Below are 22,733 nucleotides of genomic sequence, written 5' to 3' on the forward strand. Positions count from 1 at the left end.
GCCTCCGTTCCTTCTGAAAATTAGGTATTTAAAATGGTATCATTTATTTTTACAGAATTATGTGGGAATAGAATTGGTACCCTTTAAGTGATTGGAGCATGAGCTGGCACACAGTGAATGCTTTTCATCAAAATGACAAAATCACTGTTTTGTCGCTTTGGGAATGAAGTAGACTCATCCAGTGCCATTTGACAACTAAATGCTCTTGGAATGATTGGGTCGCTGCCTCTTCCACCTGTGCTTTTAGTGTTCTCAAAGCTGGTCTTATTTCTCTGTCCTAGTCATTTGTCATAGGAGAGGGAGGGGTCAGCATTGCCTTAGAGAGCTCAGCTGCCTTTGCCATAGGACTGGCTGCTGAATCTTGCTAGGGTTATCATGTGTTTTACTGTGACCAGTGCAGTGTCTTTCATGTGCATCACACCATCCTCATGGTGACAGAATCTGAAATGAGCTGGGAACCTCAAGAACCTTTTTCCTCCAATCTTCTGTCTTTCTGCAACTTAAATTCCAGTGTTAAATTTGATTTCATTTGGCAACTTATGTTTTTGCTTTTTTCAAGACAGGGTTTCTCTTTGTAGCCCTGGCTGTTCTGGAACTCACTCTGTAGACCAGGCTGGCCTCGAACTCAGAAATCCGCCTGCCTCTGCCTCCCAAGTGCTGGGATTAAAGTCGTGTGCCACCACTACCTGGCCATGTTTTTAGCTTAGAGTTTCTTTGGTGAATTAAGGAGATTTAAAAAAACAAAAAACAAAAAACAAAAAAAAAGTTCAGCTTTCCATTTGCCATTGCTCTTTTGAAATATTGAACTAATAAGCTACTGGGTGATTTAAAAGGCACTATGTTCTATTTTCATTAAGAAAATAATCTATTAGCAAAATAATCTCTGGGGAGATTTTTGTCTTTTTTTTTTTTTTTTTTTTTGACATGCAATTTCATAGCCATTCCCCATTTCCATCATGAACAAAGAAGGAACAAAGGCTAACTGCAGGTACCAAATAGGCACTACAAGCATTGCACTGATTCAGTACAGCCTCCAGTTAGGGGCATCCAAGCTCTGAACAGCAATGGGGTGATTGCAGCAGTCCTACTGTATCTGAGTGAAATTCCTTCCAGGTCTGGCCTTTTGTCTGCGCTCAGAGCCTTTTAACTCTTCAGAGAAACTCGGTGCTTGCTTGGTGCTGGCTGTTGCCAGTTAGGTGAAATTCCTTCCAGGTCTGGCCTTTTGTCTGCACTTTGAGCCTTTTAAGTCTTCTTGCTTGGTGGTGGCTGTTGCCAGTTAGGAATGGGAAGTACAATTAGCTTCTTGCTGGAAAGAAAAAAAGTGATAGGACTCATTTTGAGGCTATTCACCCAGTCCCTAAAGAAAGAAGAATCAGAGTGGAAAATGATTTTTAACCTTCAGACTTGAAATTCATCTGACCCCATTGATAGCTGTGCAAAAGCTCGGGCCTGAACCCAGAAGCTAAAGAGTTGTTCTGAAAAAGGCTATCAACTTGAGGGAGTGTGTGGGGGATGGGGGTGGAAAGGAAACACAAGAGCATCTACAGGGATGAAAGGGGGAGGGGGAAGTAATAAAATTCTGTTTTAATTAAAAAGTATTTTCATTAAAGGAGATCTTGCTTTGTTTTGGGGAGTGTCAAGAACTAGAATGACGCCTCTTACTTTGTGGCAATAGAAAAGCAGAATAATAATCCTAGGAGGAGCACATTTTATTGACAAGTTTTGCTGTCTTAATAATGTCTCTGTGTGGGACTAGACAAGGGTGCCCACTTTCTCCCTACCTTTTCAACATAGTACTTGAAGTATTAGCCAGAGCAATTCGACAACAAAAGGAGATCAAGGGGATACAAATTGGAAAAGAGGAAGTCAAAATATCACTTTTTGCAGATGATATGATAGTATATATAAGTGACCCTAAAAATTCTACCAGAGAACTCCTAAACCTGATAAACAGCTTCTGTGAAGTAGCTGGATATAAAATAAACTCAAACAAGTCAATGGCCTTTCTCTATACAAAGAATAAACAGGCTGAGAAAGAAATTAGGGAAACAACACCCTTCTCAATAGTCACAAATAATATAAAATATCTTGGCGTGACTCTAACTAAGGAAGTGAAAGATCTGTATGATAAAAACTTCAAATCTCTGAAGAAAGAAATTAAAGAAGATCTCAGAAGATGGAAAGATCTCCCATGCTCATGGATTGGCAGGATCAACATTGTAAAAATGGCTATCTTGCCAAAAGCAATCTACAGATTCAAAGCAATCCCCATCAAAATTCCAACTCAATTCTTCAACGAATTGGAAGGAGCAATTTGCAAATTTGTCTGGAATAACAAAAAACCTAGGATAGCAAAAAGTCTTCTCAAGGATAAAAGAACTTCTGGTGGAATCACCATGCCAGACCTAAAGCTTTACTACAGAGCAATTGTGATAAAAACTGCATGGTACTGGTATAGAGACAGACAAGTAGACCAATGGAATAGAATTGAAGACCCAGAAATGAACCCACACACCTATGGTCACTTGATCTTCGACAAGGGAGCTAAAACCATCCAGTGGAAGAAAGACAGCATTTTTAACAATTGGTGCTGGCACAACTGGTTGTTATCGTGTAGAAGAATGCGAATCGATCCATACTTATCTCCTTGTACTAAGGTCAAATCTAAGTGGATCAAGGAACTTTACATAAAACCAGAGACACTGAAACTTATAGAGGAGAAAGTGGGGAAAAGCCTTGAAGATATGGGCACAGGGGAAAAATTCCTGAACAGAACAGCAATGGCTTGTGCTGTAAGATCGAGAATTGACAAATGGGACCTAATGAAACTCCAAAGTTTCTGCAAGGCAAAAGACACCGTCAATAAGACAAAAAGACCACCAACAGATTGGGAAAGGATCTTTACCTATCCTAAATCAATAGGGGACTAATATCCAACATATATAAAGAACTCAAGAAGGTGGACTTCAGAAAATCAAATAACCCCATTAAAAAATGGGGCTCAGAACTGAACAAAGAATTCTCACCTGAGGAATACCGAATGGCAGAGAAGCACCTGAAAAAATGTTCAACATCCTTAATCATCAGGGAAATGCAAATCAAAACAACCCTGAGATTCCACCTCACACCAGTCAGAATGGCTAAGATCAAAAATTCAGGTGACAGCAGATGCTGGCGTGGATGTGGAGAAAGAGGAACACTCCTCCATTGTTGGTGGGATTGCAGGCTTGTACAACCACTCTGGAAATCAGTCTGGCGGTTCCTCAGAAAACTGGACATAGTACTACTGGAGGATCCAGCAATACCTCTCCTGGGCATATATCCAGAAGATGCCCCAACTGGTAAGAAGGACACATGCTCCACTATGTTCATAGCAGCCTTATTTATAATAGCCAGAAGCTGGAAAGAACCCAGATGCCCCTCAACCCAGGAATGGATACAGAAAATGTGGTACATCTACACAATGGAGTACTACTCAGCTATTAAAAAGAATGAATTTATGAAATTCCTAGGCAAATGGATGGACCTGGAGGGCATCATCCTGAGTGAGGTAACACATTCACAAAGGAACTCACACAATATGTACTCACTGATAAGTGGATATTAGCCCCAAACCTAGGATACCCAAGATATAAGATACAATTTGCTAAACACATGAAACTCAAGAAGAATGAAGACTGAAGTGTGGACACTATGCCCCTCCTTAGAATTGGGAACAAAACACCCATGGAAGGAGTTACAAAGACAAAGTTTGGAGCTGAGATGAAAGGATGGACCATGTAGAGACTGCCATATCCAGGGATCCACCCCATAATCAGCATCCAAACGCTGACACCATTGCATATACTAGCAAGATTTTATCGAAAGGACCCAGATGTAGCTGTCTCTTGTGAGACTATGCCAGGGCCTAGCAAACACAGAAGTGGATGCTCACAGTCAGCTAATGGATGGATCACAGGGCTCCCAATGGAGGAGCTAGAGAAAGTACCCAAGGAGCTAAAGGGATCTGCAACCCTATAGGTGGAACAACATTATGAACTAACCAGTACCCCGGAGCTCTTGACTCTAGCTGCATATGTATCAAAAGATGGCCTAGTTCGGCCATCACTGGAAAGAGAGGCCCATGGGACACGCAAACTTTATATGCCCCAATACAGGGGAACGCCAGGGCCAAAAAGGGGGAGTGGGTGGGTAGGGGAGTGGGGATGGGTGGGTATGGGGGACTTTTGGTATAGCATTGGAAATGTAAATGAGCTAAATACCTAATAAAAATGGAAAAAATAAAATTAAAAAAAATAATGTCTCTGTGTGTAGACTATTCAGTGCTTGCTTATCCAGACTGAGAGATTACCTACATTTTAAGGTTTCTCATCTTTGGTACCAATAGACTGTATAAGCTCTGGGACCTTCTGTTTCTAAATTTGAAGGATTGATGTGAGTCATGGTCCGTGTTGTTAGAGCCCATGGTTCCTGTTGATTGTTAGAGCCCATTGAAGCTCTTGGCATTAATGATTTCTCAAAGGATTGACGCAGGGTAAGCTTGAGGCTTAAGCATCATGGTGTTTGAGCATAGTGGTACTGCTGAGCTCAGTAAGGGGTGACACAGGAGCCCAGCATCTAAGTGAAACACATCATCAGCCTTGAAGTAGAGATTCAACATTCACACTGAGGTTTAACCTTGAAGTTGACTCAGGAAGGTTAACCTCTGATCATGACCCAGAATCAGCAAGTGACCCAAACAGACCTTGAATCCAGCTGTAACCAGTTCTCAAAGTCATAACGTCCCACAAATCGATTTCTTTTTTTGCCCTTTTCTACCTTTTCTCCAAGTCAATAGCTCTCATCTAAATGAGTCCTTTCTTCAGAATCCGTTCATGAGAATGAAAGGTTCAAGAAGAGGGTGTTCATGGGAAGGAATTGACTTGACTTGTTCTACCGCATGTACCCTGAATGTAAGAGGGAAAAGTGTATTGAAAGTCGCTAGAGTCAGGAGGGGATAGGGGGTTTTTAGAGGGGAGACCAGGAAAGGGGGTAGCATTTGAAATGTAAATAAAGAAAATATCTAATAAAAAAGAAATTAAAAAAAAGAAAGTCACTAGAGGAGTAATATATTTCTCCTTTTATAGAGCTCAGTTTTGCTGCTTTTTGTCTTTAATGACAAGCTTGGTGAGATAGTCAACCTTTCGAAAAGAAAAGGAAATCCAAAGCCCTTGTTAAATGTTTTCTGGGGGAGTGGTTTTATGTTTAATATTTCTAAATCAGCTTTTCTCCAACTGATTAAAATTCGCCTCTTGGTTCCAGCTAACACTAACAGCCTTCATAGTTTCCAATCTGTCTAGAAGCTAATGATACTTCCACCATGGGCTCATTTTCTTGTAACCATGCTAATGGGGTTGTTGTTTCCTGAGAGGCAGAGAATTGATATGTTTGGGTTGCTGCTTCTAGTCTTTGGTTTCCTGGTTGTGTGGGTTTTTTTTTCTCCTTGTTTATGCTTCTTTTAATTAACAATAAATTTCTTCATCTTTCTAATGCCCTGCTTTTCTGTTGTTTGTGGAGTCTTCGGGCAATGACTTCTTCGGTTAAGAAAGATGAGAGCTTGAGGGTGCTTGTGGAGTCAGCCAGGGCTCAGATGAGGTTCTCCTGCTGAACCCTCCTTAGGTCAACTTTTATGTCCCAAATAAGAACTGCATGGTGCTCTGTTAACTCATTTCACCTCTTGTATTCTCAACTCCAACTCTGGTATGTTTTTTTCTCATTGTTTCTCAGATAATCTAAACCAGCTGTATGTATTATCAGTATTAAAGGCAGCCCCATCAGCCTTTTCCTTAAGGGAAGTGCTCACAATGCAAGTGTTCCAGGAACCTAACAGTTTGAATCCATTGGAGCCAGAGAAGCAGAAGCAACAGAAGAACTTGGAGTCTGCTAATTACAAGATGGACTTTGTAAAACGCCTGGTTAGGAAGTCCCGGAGTGATCAGTTTGCTCCTGTATCATCTCTGCCATGCGAGTCTGGGATCTAGGACAGGAGCTCCTGTTATCTCTCTCTCTCTCTCCCTCTCTCCCTCTCTCTCTCTCTCTCTCTCTCTCTCTCTCTCTCTCTCTCTCTCTCTCTCTCTCTCTCTCTCTCTCCTTTATTTACCAATCTGTCCATCTACCTAGAAAACAAAATCTATCATCTAAAGATTCTCTTGGATCAGGTGCAGAGACAGCATGGCCCATGTCCCCCATCTGAACTGTTTTCATAAATAAAAGTGCCAGCCGTGATTATAAAGCAGGGATCACCGAGCTCAGGGTGAGTGACTATACGTCACAATGACATTGTGGAGCTTCTCAAATTCAAAAGGTCTCAGATGGACAGGATTCTTTAATCAGATCTGAGACAGAAAAAGTACTGCAAAACACAATACCTCTATGAAACAAACTTTTGTGATAGACATTAAGCTGAGTGAGCCAGAAATATTATGGGGAACATCTTGATAGCTTCTTGTTTTTCCTCTCAGGGATTTTTAATTGAAAAAAAAAACTCTCTGTGTATCTGTTATAACATAGCTGGTAATGACATAATGACATATCCTTTCTTCCATACTGGGCTTCAAGTGAGCAGACTCTATACCATACTGCCTATGATTCTTAGGTCAGAACTACTCTGAGCATCTTCTTCTGCCTAGGATGGAAAGGCACTGTAAGGAGGCAGTGGCATGGAGTATGTCTAGAAGAGCTGTTGAAAAGCAAGCTTTTGTTGTTACGGTACTGGGTAGCAAGAAAATATGAGGCAGAGTAATATGAAACAGCAGACCATACCTTGTGAGAGAAGAACTAGATTGTCCCCAGCCTTGTGTTTAGGGTAAAAAAAAAAAAGTGTATTTTAGCGCAGTTATTTCAGGTGTGTGCTGGGGAGACCATAAACCATGGAACCCCGAGAAGGGAGAAGGGAATGGAGTTGATTTACTGCTAAATAACTCAGCAGGACCTTTTCTTTGAAACAGTGGTCAAGGTCAGTATTGAAAAGAGTGAAGCTTTGACCTTTCCATACCCTTGGGAATAAGGAATTAGGCTACCTTGGGAGCCAAATGATGTACTTTTCTTTTCTGAAATGTCAATTATTTTCTAACAAATCTCTCCTGAAATCAAAAGCTTACATTCTCTTGAGAAAGTGTGACTGTTTGCCATTGTCCTTTGAGTGGCTATTTACAGCACATTTTTCTGGCTGTGGAGTTCTGGAGCCAGCTCTACTGTAGGAACAGAAGTCTCACCAGATGCCCAAAGGAGAGAGAAGGAACTGTCTGTCTTCACTTTTCTCTTCTGTCCCTTGTGCTCGGGGTACATCAGTATATGGAACAGCACTTGAATCACTTAGCATAAAGTGTTCACAAGAGCAGAATGACAGGAAAGGCGTTGCAGCCATTAGGTGGATGAGTCACTTGCAGCCTCCTGGGGGTCCCATACCGGCTTCTCTGAACTGTCAGAGAACTTAATGTATTATGCTCTTTTCTGTCGCTTCTACCCCCGGATCCTCAAGCAGGGTTTGTCACATTTATCCTTGTGTCCCAGGACACTGGTACAGTTCATTGTATACCAAAAGTGCCTAATGAATGTCAACTGAATGAATTTGTAGGAAGGATTACTGTTATCGTTCAGGGAGAAGACAGGGAAATGGGATAGCGGCTTTGTATGAGCATAAACTACAAAGCAAAAGATTCATTCTTTTAATTCCTAAGACAAAATGTGCATCTTTGCCATTACTCCAGTGAAGGGAAGCAGCTCGATTAAGCAGAATTCAGCAAAGACTTGTTGTGTATATTTTATCTACTGATTGTCTATGTAAGTGTGAAATGACTTGTTTCCAAGGGGAAACTAAAATTCAGGATAAGAGTGGCAGCGACAAACAGGGAAATGGGCTCTTTCAATATAAATTGGTAAATGTGTTGTCAAGAGCATTCAGGAAGCAGGATGGAAGGACAGAAGGGTGGCAGGGACTGGATGGCAGTAAACTGCTATATAGAGAGAACCATGAACCTTCTAAGAAAAGATGACACCTGAATTGAGTCTTGAGGACGGTGTCAAAGAAAAAAAAAGGAGATGTACAGATATGGAGATGAAGAAGAGTAGAATATTCCAGAAGGAAATGGAGGTGTAAAAAATTACAGAATGTGAAGTAACTTTAAATGGGGTCAGTGATATGGCTCATGGAGTTAAAACACTCACTCACTGCTGAGTCAGACAGTCTGAGTTCAGTCCCTGAGATCTGAATAGTGAAAGATGAGAACCAATGTCTACAAATTGTTATCACAAACACACACACACACACACACATACACACACAGAGAGAGAGAGAGAGAGAGAGAGAGAGAGAGAGAGAGAGAGAGAGAGAGAGAGAAAGAGAGAGAGAGAGAGAGAGAGATCAATGTAATTTAAAAATAAGCCACTACTGCAGGTATCTTGCTATTTCAAGTGACTGAGATCCATGCTATTAAGAGGGCAAGGAGAGGCTCTGCAACCAAAAACCACGTCCCTACTCATCATGTGGAGGTGACTGACTTGTACATTATGATATGGGTGTAAGGTTTTAAAGATAAACTTGGAAGAGACAGTGTTATCCCCAAGAAGGCTGGTTAGAAAGTGGCTGATACAGTGTGGATAAATGTCTAGAACATAGTGGCGATAGATTTTTAAAGAGAGGAGAGAGCTGAGAGCCATTTCCTAGTTGTACTCCAGTGAGATGTGATCATTGGTTGAGTGGTGGTAATAACAGGAAAGGAGTGAGAAGAGCTCAGAGTTTTGGCTGGTGTGTCAGAGCATTCTCAGCTGAGAGGGAAAGATGGGGACACAGAGGAGGAGTAGGGGAGGGATGGAAGGAGAAAAGGGGGAGGGGGAGGGGAGAGGGAAGGAGGGAGAGAGCACAAATAGCAGGAGGGATGTGTTTGAGAATTAAGCAAAACTGTTAAATTCATAAATGGACGTACTGCCTTTGAGAGGATTGTGGACAGTTCAAGTCAGCTGCCTGACAGAATTCAGGTGCCTGAATTCGAAGCTCAGATGTAATCAGGATATGATATGCATTCATGGAAATGGTTAAGCATATGGCAACATGTGTATTTTGCCTGCATGTATGTCTGTGTAACATGTATGTGCAGTGCCTGTGGAGGGCAGAAGAGATGTTGGATACTCCTGGACTGGAGTTACATTTGATCGCGAGCTGTATTATGAACTCTGGAAACTAAATCCAGGACCTCTGAAAGACTAGCAACTGATCTCTACTGCTGAGCCATATCTACAGCCCCCATGATTGTGAATTCTATAGCTTTCCTTGGTAAACTTTGACTTCGCAGTCACTTATTCAGAATTCCTGAAAAAGTAAAACTAATGTTATTGTTTATACTGTACGTGAACAAAGGAGAAGATGATCCTGTGATGGGGGAAGGATGAAAGGGAGCAACAGGAGTAGGAAGATGACAAGGTGTAATAGGGGTGAATATGACATGTATATGTATGTTTTGTGACATATATTTTTTTTCAATATACTCTAACCACACTCTCCCCCTTTCTTCACTCCTCCCAGCAGTCCCCAAAACCTTCACTATCCCCCATATCTACCCCTCCTCTGTTTCTCTTCAAAAAAAAAAATGAAGGTTTCCCAATGACACCCATTAATCACAGCTTAAGAAGATACAATTGGACTAGGTACAAGCCCACATATTTAGGCTGAATGGGGCAACCCAGTAGGAGAAAAAGGGTCCCATGAGCAGGCAGAAGAGTCAGAGACAGCCTGCGACTCCCACTGTTAGGGGGTCCCACAAAAATCTCAAGTTAAACAACCACAGCATGTGTACAGAGGGCCTAGAACATACCCATGCAGGCTCTATGATTGCTGCTTCACTCTCTGTGAGCCCCAGTGAGCTCTGCTTAGTTGAAGACTATAGGCTGTGTTTTCCTGGTGACCTAGATCCTTCTGCCTCCTACAATAATTGTTCCTCCCTCTCTTCCATGGGGTTCCTTGAACTCAAAAGGGAGGTACCCCATAGAGATCTCCAACTTGAGCTAGCTTGTTCTCTCTTTCTTTCTCTCTCTCTCTCCTCTCTGTCTCTCTCTGTCTCTGTCTCCCTGCTTCTCCCTCTCTCTCTGTATCTGTCCCTGTCTCTCTCTCTGTGCCTCTGTATCTCTCTGTCTCTCTTTGCCTAATGATTGGCTATGGATCCCTGCATCTGCTCCCATCAGCTGCTGGAGGATGCCTCTCTGATACTGATTGAGCTAAGCATAGATCTGGATTTCTGTCAGCCGGTGTAGTCTCTCTGCAGGAAAGCCATTTTATGCTAATCAATGTATGCTAATAAAACTTTTAAAAAGGAAGAAGTCAAGCAAGCAGCCAGAGAGCCAGAGAAGTGATATCACAGAAGACAGAAGACAGAGGAGAACGTTTCTAGAGAAACAACCATGCTGCACTGTCTATTCAGAATGTCCATAGTTTCTGGGAGTTCTAAGGTCTTCAGGGAAAGTACAGAAAGAGGGAAACTAGTATGCATTGGGTTAAGGGGAAGAGTCTGGGGTGGGAAAGGAGAATGGAAATGCTCAATCTTTTCCAAGTACTTAATTGTGAAGAGAAAGAGGACCGGGCTGTGGAGAGGGAGCATTAGATAAAAGGATGAGGTTAGTGGATTGAGTGGAGAGATAGTTAGTGGAAAGACGGTTAGTGGAGAGACTGCTTAGGACCTGGGTAGAAAAATTCTGCAGATTTACAGCATGTAGATCAGGGAAGACAGGATTAGGTAGCTTTCTGAATATTTCTTACTTTCCATCTCACAATGCATTTTTCTCCCAATGTATAGTAATAGGAAAATACTTTGTAAATTGAACTCCTATGGGTCCCATAAAACCTGATCCCACTGATGGCTAATATAGTGTGCTGTTTGCATTCACCTCTGTCTTCAAGGTACCATGTGTTGGACATGTTCCTCAGAAACTAGCTCGGAGTAACCACTGTTAACTGGTTTTCTAAGTGTACTGTTAAGGGGATTCTTTGGGTAGATGGTGATATCACCAGATTTGAAAGTAGAAATCGTCTTTTGGTTGATACCCACCAGAGGACAGAGAGAACAGCATCTGTGAGGGGAGGCTTAATTTTCACCATCTCTTTTGAACTAAGCCATTCCCAGCCCTAAAAGACGAATTCTAGCACTTCATGCAAAACAGCAAACCTGGGAATTCTAGAGCAAACGAAGACACAAACAAGCAGTCTAACAGCCTCCCTCACAGTCATCGTATAAGCAAACGTCAGCACTATCATTATAGTCTGAAGTAGCAAGTGGTGGTTAGTGACTTGGTTTTATATTTGCTCCAGTGCTTCAAAGGGCCATGTGAGAAGTGCCCAGGATAACCATAGACAGAAGCAGAACTCACCACTAAAGGAAGAAGGGGCGGTTAGTGGCTGTTATACACACACAAACATTTCCCATCTACCTAACTTTTAAGTGCCTTTTCCCAAGTGTTGATAATTTGAGAAAGCAAAGAAATTCAGAAGCCAGAATGGAATGGACCATAATACGGTGCCTATGCAAACGTATGATTTTTGCTATATCTCATTCCAACTCCTCGTCTGTGCATAGTTTCAGGATAATATTGTAGAAGCAACTTTAATGATGAATTTTCTTCTTGTCCATTTCCTTGCTTTCTCCTTTACTCCCTTCCTTCTCTGTCTCTGTGTCTGTTTTTCTGTGTCTGTGTCTATATCTGTGTCTGTGTCTCTGTGTGTATCTGTGTATGTGTGTGTGTGTGTATGTGTGTGTATGTGTATGTGTGTGTGTGTATCTGTGTATGTGTGTGTGTATGTGTGTGTATGTGTGTGTGTGTCTGTGTGTGTGTATGTGTGTGTGTGTATGTGTGTGTGTGTGTGTGTATGTGTGTGTGTATGTGTGTGTGTATGTGTGTGTGTGTATGTGCGTGCGTGTGTGTGTGTGTGTGTGTGTGTGCATTCGCATATAGGGAATGAATTCAAGTGCCTTACAGGGGCTAGACAAGCAGTCTATCGCTGAGCCTTACCTATAGCCACAACCTCTCCCAATTAAGTTTAGTTAACATTGCAACACACACAGTTTCTCATGTAATTAAATTAATGTGCATCTATTTTATGCATTAGGAGGGGTTGCATATTTTAATTAGCTAGTCTCCTATAATTGGATATCTAAATTATTTCACATTTTCATTATTACTATTAGAACTTCCAAGATTGCTTCTGCATACGAATCCCTTCTCACAATTAAATTTACTTCCAGAATTATTGTGTAAAAGTATGTCACCACATTAAAGCTTTTGGATTTTATTAATATATTCCTTCCAAAGGCTTTATTTCATTTGGAAACCATGTCAGCAAGATGTGAAACATATTTAATTATATATATATCTTTTAATAACATACATATCCATCCAGGATTTTATGAAAAATAACTTTGCTAACTCACAGAGAAAGCAAATATAAATTTAGAGATTTTAATTTCTTTGATAATGAGATAATGAAGTTTCTGTAGCTATAATTTTATTTCTAATTTTATAAAATATATACTTACTGGTTGAAATGCTCCTTTTTAAAAATGGGTTTATAGCAGTGGTTCTCAACCTTCCTAATGCTGTGACCCTTTAATACAGTCCCTCCTGTTCTGGTGGCCCCCAACCATGAAGTTATTTTCATTGCTACTTCCTAACTGAAAATTTGTACTTTATGAATTTGTAATGTAAATGTCTGTTTTCTGATAGTCTTAGGTGACGCATGTGAAAGACTCTTTCAACCCCAAAGGGTTCTTGACTCATAAGAGGAGAAACACCGGATCATAGCTTTATTTTCCCCCCTCTGTTTCTTTACATTGTTGATAAGTGAGCAACAGTATGTCTCCACTGTGGAGAAGGTGGAACAGCTATGGTGAAAGGCTCCCATCCTTAACGAACTCGGATTGATTAATCACACAATGTGTAGTTGGAATAGGGTGCCTTATTCAGTTCTAAATTGAGGAAACAATGATTAAACTTAGAATCCTTAGGGAACAAAGTGGAGATCTGTGCAACTTGTCTTTGGCTTTTTGCAGTCCACAGTAGGGGCCTTTGAGATTTGGAGACTTGGGGAAATTGATAGATGGGTGGGGCTTTTGCAGGACGATAAAGAACAAAATGTTCAGGTGAACAATTTAAAAACATGAATGTGAGGGTCTGAGTTAGAAACAAACATGGAAAGATTAGAGAAGTCTAACTATATCGAAGCAATGATGTTGGGGGTGGGAATGATAAGACAAATTAAACACGTGTTGAACAGACCATCTGACCTCTCTACTTGGCCTCTGAGATGTCTCTGCAGAAGTCCCTACAAAGTGCAAACTGAAACCAGATGTCACAAGTTTGTTTTCCGTTGCCTGTCAGCTTCCTGTCCACTTTAGAACTGAGTAAACTCTTCTGAAAAACCATGAGACATTGTTAGAGCCATGAAAGTAGCTTCCAGGAAAAAAGTGAACAGGGCAGAATATTCGGCTCCAAGACACTTTTATGGGCATGTCAGGGGATGGGGCACTTTATACTCCTTCCTGACCTGTCTTAGGCAACCCTGTGATCTTAGGCTGATCCCTCATGTTCGCAGTTCCTGAATGATTTGCTGTGTGTCTTGAGCTCTCTAGATTTCTGTTTCTAGAGCCCAAGCAAGAGCTCAGCTGAGAGATATCAGCCCATGGCACCTGGGCAAACGAGAGAAGCTGTAAAATTCAGAAACCCTCTAGTGCTCTCTTTGGGTCTGGACTAAAATGCATCTGGACTGTCTATTAACACAGAGGTTTTAGAAGATACCAGGATATCCAGGTAGTATCTTCCCTTGTCTAAACAGAGGCCAAATGGACAAATACTATATCTATCATCTGTATGGAGAAGGAAAACTCGTGTACATTTAACTCACTGAGGCCATCAGTTAAACTTTTCATGAAAATTTTGTCTTGTCCCCTTGTTAACATTTGGAGTATTTATTTCTTAGGCTGATTGTCTTTCCCTAATTTATCTTCATAAAGTTTTCTGGCTAAGCCTAAATAAATCGAGTCTGTTTAAACTACATGAGGACATTGCCTTTTATAACAACTATAGTCTATATCCACTATTTTCCCGTTATATTAGAATCTATTCAAGAGGACTAGGCCACAGCTGGGTGAGAGTATAGTTGCTGAGCGTGTGTGTAACAGCGTGGGATTGATTACATCCTTGTTTCTCCCAGCCCTTTGAGAGAATGCTAGGGAAGACAGAAGCAATTTAATGTCAGTTTAATGTACCATTAGAAATATCTACCATCTAATGAAAAAAAAAAAAGGACTCTAAATTAGAGACAGATTCAATTGATTACTTCTTAACTATCCACAGTATCCATTAGGACACTTCTTTCTCCCTAAAACACTGGTTCTCAGCCTCCTTATGCTGTGATCTTTTAAGTCAGTTCTTCATGTTGCAGAGACTCCCCCACCATATAATTATTGTAATGTAAACACCTGTGCTCTCCAATGCTCTCAGATGACCCCTGGGAAAGGGTCCTTCAACCCCTCAAAGGAGCTGTGACCCACAGGTTGAGTACTACTGCCCTAAATGAAGAAGGCTTTGTGTTATATGACGGATTTATTTCAGTGAGTGGCAAGTTGGAACTCAGTGGTGTTTTATTTTAATGTCTGTGAAGTGGTTTTATGATTCAACCAGTCACTATATTACTCTAGAAAAGGAAAAGAAAAAAAAATAAAAAAGGTCCTGTTCCACAAAAGGAGAAGAAAAGGAAATTCATCTTAAGTGCCTGACACAAACCCAGTAGCTTTCCTGATATTTGAGGGCAGCTGGAACCTACGTTTTCTGTTTAAATGTGCAGAATTATGTTTGGAGGAAACTCTTCAGAAATGTTTGGATATTAGCTAATTAATCCCTACAACAACCCTTTGGGGTAGGTTGGGACAAAACTATTTTCTCTACTTTACAACGAAGCACACATCAAGCAAAGGGTAAAAGAGATGGCACCTTTCCCAATATCTTACAGCTTCATGTGTCAATGTAATGGTAGATATTAAAATTATTTTTCTAATGAGCACTTTAGAGTGTTCGACACTTAGCCTTTAATCTCCTGAAAAGACTCATCTTGATCCTTGCTCCAAAGCTGCACAGTTTATCCAGGTGGTTTAGGCTCCTGCTCTCAGTGTCTATCTTAGCTTTTCTAATCTGCTTCTCGTTGACTTGTATTTCTGAAGTCTATTCCCTGCAGGGGTGGACTCTTCCTTCTTTCCCATTGACTTTTATATGAAAGCTTCTGTCATAATGACAACATATGTGCCAGTGAGGCCTTCTGGTTTTCATTTGTGTATCTTGCCTAGAGGGAGAAACACATTGTCTTGTCTTGTCTTTGCTAAGGGAGGAATTTGTAGAGACTCAGATAACTGCATCCCTGGGAGAAAGAAAGAAATTATATATATATATATATATATATATATATATATATATATATATGTATATATATTTTTTTCAAACATTCTTTGGTGTGTGCATAGATCTGATATTTGTGCTGATTACTCTCTGTTAATAATTAAATGGCATTGGTCCATGATAGCAACACCAGAGTGGTATGGGGATATAAAAAAATACAAACTATGGCCACAGGGTGATCAAGTTTGAGTCTGGACAATGAATTCTCTCTGGAAAAGATACCCTTAATTTTGAGTAGTACAATACATTAGCAATATCTACTCTTTTTTGGCATTATTGAGATAAATGGTAGATATTTTTCCTGGAACAAATGAGGCAGCAGGAAAATATAATCCTCTTGCTAGAATGCATAACATAGTTGTGTGGCAGGTCTTCTATTTTGCCTGCAGCTCTTTCCTCTTTCCCTTTCTGTCTGCTTTCAGAGCTTTCTGTCCCTGAATGCTGACAGATGAAAAGTGTATCTGCATCTTCCGTTGCCCTCTTGCTCAGTTGCACTTGGCTAGTAGGGAGTCTTGGCAGGTGATCAGAGTGGGTGGCATGAGGTCATGTGCTTCTCTTCACCTCTTTCCTCTGAGCTGTGCCAGAAAGTAACCTGCCTCGTCAAGAAAGCCAGCTCTGCATGGTTGTCTTTTTGTAGATGCCGGCAGCCATCTCTGCTTGCTCCTTGTAGATAACTCTGCCATTGCCTGCTCCCAGGACTGCACTGTCATTGTGGGTTCCTCTACCCCGCCCCCATCTTCCTTAGAGTCTTTATTTACTGAACTCTCTTAAAATGATCCTGATAGCCATGCGCCATCTCCTGAGATCCAGGTAAATGATTCACCAATACTTAGTTGAAATTTGCCTAGGCGTGTTTTATTTGTTGGGGTTTAGACACTGTAGGCAACAAGTAAGACTCAGTTGTGTAATTATTACTTGACATGGTGGTACTCAGAGAAAGATGCAGATGGTGAAGACAAAAGTGTGCCCCATCTTACAGGCCAAATGCTTTGTTAGATATTACTCTAAGCACATCTCTTCATCAACACTCAAAGAAGACCAGGTATTCCTTAGTGTCTCTCTGCTAAGACATGTCAGATTGTCTAGAGCTATACAGAGATACACCTATTTGGCTCCCAGGTCCATACTTTTTTATGGAGGCCACGCTGCCCCATAGCTATAAAGTTGGAGACTCTGGTCATTCCATTAAGTCTATCTGTTTACTCATATTCCTTTAAGTTTTGAATTCCTGAAGGGAAGAATCTGTTAATGATGGGATTAAAGGCGTTCAAGTCAAATGCCTTAAACTACTTGATTAATTCAGTAAGACTTTCCAGGTCAAATCCATTGTTTGTCTGACTTTACTGATTTGTTGGTTTGAAACCATTGATCAACTAGCTCACTGTGAGCACTTCTTCGTGGTACCCTAAGGGTACTCATTACATTCCAGATGAATAATTAAATATTTTCAATGAGTTTCTCCCCAGCAGAGCATCAGCTTCCTACAGCAGTTATCTAGATGTCATTTTTTTCTCTCTCTAGGCATGGACATTTAGATCATAGTTAAAAACTATCTCAATCCATTTCGCAAATGAGATGAATAATATATTTCCACATTTTTGGAGGTCATCTAAGATGCTGTGCATCATATCTAATCATAAAGGTGACTCAGTTCCTGGAAGCTTAAGTATTTTTCCTGTGTAGGTTAGTCCCTCTATTCAAAACCTCTTCTCTTTAAAGCAGTGACCACAAAAGCCCATAAAGCCTAAATGAACTAATTATTTTTCCCCTAGAAACTCACATTGGATAATGTGTTTTTCTTTTACCTTTATGCAGACATTTTCTTCAAGCTAGAAAATCTTTATTTTTTTCTCCTTGGTAGCACTGGGTCTCCACATCTAAGGATATTCTTAGCAATAATAGTATCCATTCTCTCTTTTCTATTTGTACCTTGCTGTCGGAGGGGCCTTGGCCTCCCTAAAATATCTCACTTTGATTTTTAAAACTCGAAAGAGAGTGGCTCATATGGGACTGAAACCAGTTTTTTTTTCAGCCTTGAGAGATTGCCACTGTGGGCTGTTAGAGAGCATGGTGACGGTCCCTATCCAATGGTGGGATTGGGCTCTGGACTCCTCTGCTGCATGGCTATCCCTTTGCTGAGGTCCGCAGCTATATTGGATTCTCAATAGTCTCTCATGCTTTGAACTCATGTTTGGATATTTTTTGGTTTGGTTTTTTTTGTTTGTTTGTTTGTTTGTTTGTTTGTTTTGGTTTGGTTTGGTTTTTTTTAAGCAGATAACTATTTTAGATTACTTTTCTTTTTTTAATTAATTAATTTATATCCCAAATACTGCCATCCTGCCCCCCCTAGAGGAATTTCCTCTATCCCCTCTCCCCTTTACCTCTGATAGGGCTGCCCCCTCTCCACTATCCTCCCTTCTTGGGGCATCAAGTTTCGGTAGGATTAGGCACATCCTCTCCCACTGAGTCCAGACAAGGCAGTCCTCTGCTACATATGTGCTGGGGTCTTCACACCAGCCCATGTATGCTCCTTGGTTGGTGGTTCAGTTTCTGGGAGCTCCCAGAGGTCCACTGTTGGTCTTCCTGTGATGTTGCCATTTATAAATAATAACAGCTTGCACCTTTCAAAATTGTTTTGCAAACCAAATTCTTTCAGCCCATGACTACTGCTACTCCTTTTCCTAAATGTCAGACAGGCACCTTATTTCCCCTAAAGAACTTAGACTACATCCAAATGATGGCTCAAACACACTGTTGCCTCTTACCCTCCACACCTACAATGTCAGCCTACACTGTTTATTAGTCAATGTTTTGGCCAAGCTTTTTGGCCTCATCTTCTTTGCTCTAGAGTAAGTCTCCCAAAAGCATATCATCCTACATACAACTCTGCCCTATGAGTAGTGAAGCTATGTCTGGAAGTAAATGGATAGCAGAAATTTATTTAATTCTCCCTTCCTTCTAAATGGTCTCCTTTCCAGTGTCTAGGAAAGTGGAGGTTAGGAAACACTGATGATATGAAAGCGACAGTTACTCTGGAAGAGTCTTTGGAATAACAGTTATTGTTTAACGAGGTAAGAGGCCCTCGCCCTCTCTCCAGCAAGCTTTTCAACCTCTTTGAACCAAAGGTCTGGAGTACTGCTGCACAGCCATTGGGATAATGCCATTGACTTTTATGTAGATTTAGTGGTGACACAACAAGAAGAGGAAGCTGTGACATCATGCTCACAGCCATCCTGTAGTCTTTAGTGTTTTCCCACTGGTGGGAAAGGTTATGTGCCTGGTCCTTTAGTGGAAAATTGGAGAGTCCCTAGTTTCCCAGCAAGAATTAGCACACATCATGGTTCAGCCGCCTCTTCTGCTCGTATGAGGATCTTTAGGCTGTGTCTACCACACTTATTTATCTCAACTGCTAAAAAAGTAAGCTTAGATATTTAACAGAAAGCAGATGGTGCTGGGATCTGTAACTTGTGTTAAACAAAAGCTGTTTTGGAAATGTTCCTCCTGTCCACTTTTATTGTTTTAAACACATCAACATCTCTGCCTATTATGATGAATTATTTAAGAATCACTGTCCCAGTCCACGGCAGCATTTCGAAGTGCACATGTTAATCATATACTTGATTAAACCTTTCCTTGCCTTTTTCTCCAGCATTTCAGTTGCCTCTGAGTGAGTAACAGTTGCAGCGAGAGCACCAACATTGGAAGCAGCCAGTGGCATCCAAACTACTGAGAGCCGCACCATGGAGAGGGACACTTGTGATGTACTCTCTCGGAGCAAAAGTGTAAGTACCTTTCTTCTTCACTTGTTTTGTAAAATGTGCACTTACAACATTTCTAGCTTTCTTGGATTTAATGCTGTGGTGTTGCAGTTAGGTTTGTGGTTAACCTTTGGTTAGCTTTCAGTACTCTAACCGTATGTAGATTGTGAACAAAGGAAGTCTCATTCATCCGTGTGGCCTAGTTGCTATTTGATGGGTCTCCTTTGCAATATAGATGCCTTTCCACTCATTCACATAAGCTTCATTGCATGATGCTGAGCACCCTGATATTTGAGTGCATGAAATAAATATGTAGTTAAAGTTAAAATAGAAAAAATATGTCTTGACTATCAATCTGTCTAGATCAATCCAAAGGTATATATTGAAAGCAAGTGTGTTAAAGGTACTTATCAGGTAAACACATTCTGAAACTCCATCCCTTCATTAGCTCCCCACTCTGGCATAGGTCTCTAACTACCCGTTTTAGTCTTCCTTTCTAATGTCTTTAAGTTGCCCTTCTCTTTGCTCTGAGGTGCTTTAAGCATTTGTTCGAATTGTACAGTGCCTGTAAGGTACCAGACTCGTGACAAATTTGAGTTTTCTATTATCTTACGAGGGAATAAACAACACAAAATAAGGAGAGCAGTCGGAGAAAAGCTGTACCAGGCGAGGATGAATGCAGATCTAATTTCCACCAGACAAGTTCTAACAATATGTCCCTTTGTTCACTTACCCAAGGGGAAGAAGCATCCAAACAGATGTGCTTGTGACGTAGGAACACTCATTTGAAGGCATCAGGAAAACCACAAATGCAAACACATTGCTCTAGTGTGGAAATGCTTTGTGTTTTGTCCTAAGATCCTACCTCGCCCAAGGCCATCTTTCATTCTTCCTACAGAACAGGGATGAGCGTGTAGAGAGGACAAGTTAGTGTGCCTTACAGCATTAAAAAAAAAAAAAAAAAAAAAAAAAAAAAAAAAAAAAGGCTATACTGAGAGATATGCTGCCAGTCATTTGATTGATTCCCAAGCTTAATAACCAACTAAATAAATTCAACAAATTGGTGAAGTGTTCACATTCATTTGTTTTAGTCGTTGGTCTTTGGTTATATGGAATTTTGCATAACATAAAAGGCCAGAGCCTTGTGCCTAGAATTCCTTTCATCATTGTACAGAGTTGCTCATTTTAATAGGGATTACCTGCATACAAATTACCAAGCTAAGAACACGCCTGTTACTGGGTTTTCTTGTTTTAAATCAAATATGATTTGTATCATATCAATATGATACTTCCTTTTGTTGAATGTCAGGGGCACATGGTTTGAAAAAAAATTAGAAAGGTGAAGAGGAGAGCATTTTGGATAATTAAAACATACCATTTAGTTCTTCTCCATTCTTGGAGGGAAAAATCTTCTAATGGTAACCGACTCCATGGGGTGACTTTAAGGGAGCAAGAGTGTTGAATGATTCTAGAAGTTTCCTGTTTGCCTTTGTTTTGTGCACTGTTTCTTCTTCTCTCGGCAAAATGGAAGGCTGAAGCTTCCCAGACCATGAGAGCTTGAACTGCCCACATTCAGGTGGCAGGAGCGGCCGGCCGGGTTCTCATTTGCTTGCATCCTCCAAAGCCCCTGGCGCAGAGAGAGCTCTTGCATTTTGCCCACACAGCTGAGTGACTCCGAGCAGGGTATGACTCCTTATCTGAGAAATGAGGTGGCTGATGTACTAGTAAGAATGTGCCACTTCTGCATTTGAAGTGTGGTCTGGTGGCATGTCACCTCTACCCATTAACCCTTTGCCAGGATAGAGTCCACCCCCAGAAGCAGCAATTTCCGTTTTGTTAAAGAACGTTCAAATAACTTAATTTAAGAACTGTCAACTCTTTGTTTGGGCATTATTTCATTTGGCAATTTAAAAATAATAAACATGAAATGGGAAGACTGTTTCTGTGATTGTTCACGTGTTGTTGCGTGCGAAGAGCCTGTATCTGTCAACATGAATGGAAGCATATCGGTCACGTGTTGCTGAATAGATCCTGTGCCTGTCACTGTGAATCTAGGTGCAGTTTTTTACTTCAGTGACAAACTGAAAAGAAGCGACTAATGAAAGAAAGGGCTTATGATGTCGCACAGTTTGAGGTTTTAGTTGAATATGGCAAGGGAAGTGTGGTGTAAGGGGTTGGCCACAAGGCATGTATAGTCAGTCAGTCAGCAAGCACCTGCTGGCTCCTCCCCCATTCCTCTTTTCATTCAATTCTGGGCCCCAGGCCCTGGAGTGATGTTATATACAATAAACGAAGGTTTCCTTTCTTCATGCAGAGCTTTCTGGATATCACATTGACCAACACATACACATATGTGTCTCCTATGTGATTTAAGTATAAAGTTAACAATGAAGACTGACCATTGCATAAGGCATACAAGAGAAGAATGGGTTAAGACTATTTTTAGATGGACACCTTATTAGTGTGTTCCTTTCTGAGAAGAGTAACAATGTAGTTTGCAACACTTAGACAATCTCTATTTACTGTAGAAGATAAAGGCATAAAAGGGGAGTGAAGCAGATTCCTGCTCAAATTCACTTTGGAGTTTAGGTCTCACGCGCATTCATAAGTAAGTCAGGCTGGCTTATATCATAAAATACCAGATTGGTGACTTAAATACAAATGTATTCTTTTGAAAAAGTTAGAGGCTGAGACTCCCAAGAGCCAGGTACACACAAGTCATTTATGGTGACAGATCACCTCCTAGCTTTCTGATGCCTTGTAGTTAGCAGCATCCTCACTGGACCTCACAGAGCTCTGCAGCCCCTTCTTACTAGCTCCATCTTCCCAAACTCCTCTCACCCCCACTGCTGATGAACACCTTTACACTGAGATCCAGGGATGTAACATCTGAATTTAGGCAAGGCACAAACATTTATTTAGCTTATAAAGATTTGACATTCTTTTTTAAATTAATTAACTAATTAGTTTTTACTTATTCACTTTAAAATGCCATATAATGTCCTTTTCCTGGTCACTTCCTCCTACAACCCTTCCTCCATCCCACAACCCTTCCCCAATTCACTCCTCCCCTCTCCTGGGAGCTAGTCAGTTTGATATTCTTACAAAATTATTTCAGTGTGTCACTGGGATATATAAACCCAATATGGTCAATACTGAAGAATCATCATATTATTTCAACTGTGTGACATTAGAAAAATCATGATTTCCTGTTTTCCTAGTTTATATTTGAGAACTCCTTGGGGTGGTTTTGAGTGTCCAAGCAACTCTTCACAGACTTAGAGGTTCATTTTAATTTTTCTCTGAAATATTGTTTTGCTCTGACATTATTACTTTTACTTATTATACGTATCTCTCACTTATTGTATGTAATCCTTTCCTTAACATCTATCACCATACGACAAGGCCACTGCTTTCTGAAATGCCTTACTCTGCCAGTGGATGTACCAAATTGGACTCAATGGAGGTGCAGGGGATAGTGGTGATGGTGGTGGAGGTAAGCAGAGG

The 22,733-nt window shown here is 40.8% G+C and overlaps 1 protein-coding gene across 1 annotated transcript in view; it reads left to right on the forward strand.

The window, feature by feature from the left end:
• The window catches only part of Pde4d (phosphodiesterase 4D, cAMP specific), a 1,301,793-nt gene that overhangs the window by 186,781 nt on the left and 1,092,279 nt on the right, over positions 1–22,733 (forward strand). The window contains exon 2 of the mRNA NM_011056.3: positions 19,118–19,250. Within this exon, the coding sequence (NP_035186.1) occupies positions 19,209–19,250 (42 nt within the window). The 5' untranslated portion in view covers positions 19,118–19,208. The remainder of the gene's footprint in view (positions 1–19,117; positions 19,251–22,733) is intronic.

This window comes from Mus musculus, chromosome 13, assembly GCF_000001635.26.
Source record: "Mus musculus strain C57BL/6J chromosome 13, GRCm38.p6 C57BL/6J".
NCBI classification, from domain to species: domain Eukaryota; kingdom Metazoa; phylum Chordata; class Mammalia; order Rodentia; family Muridae; genus Mus; species Mus musculus.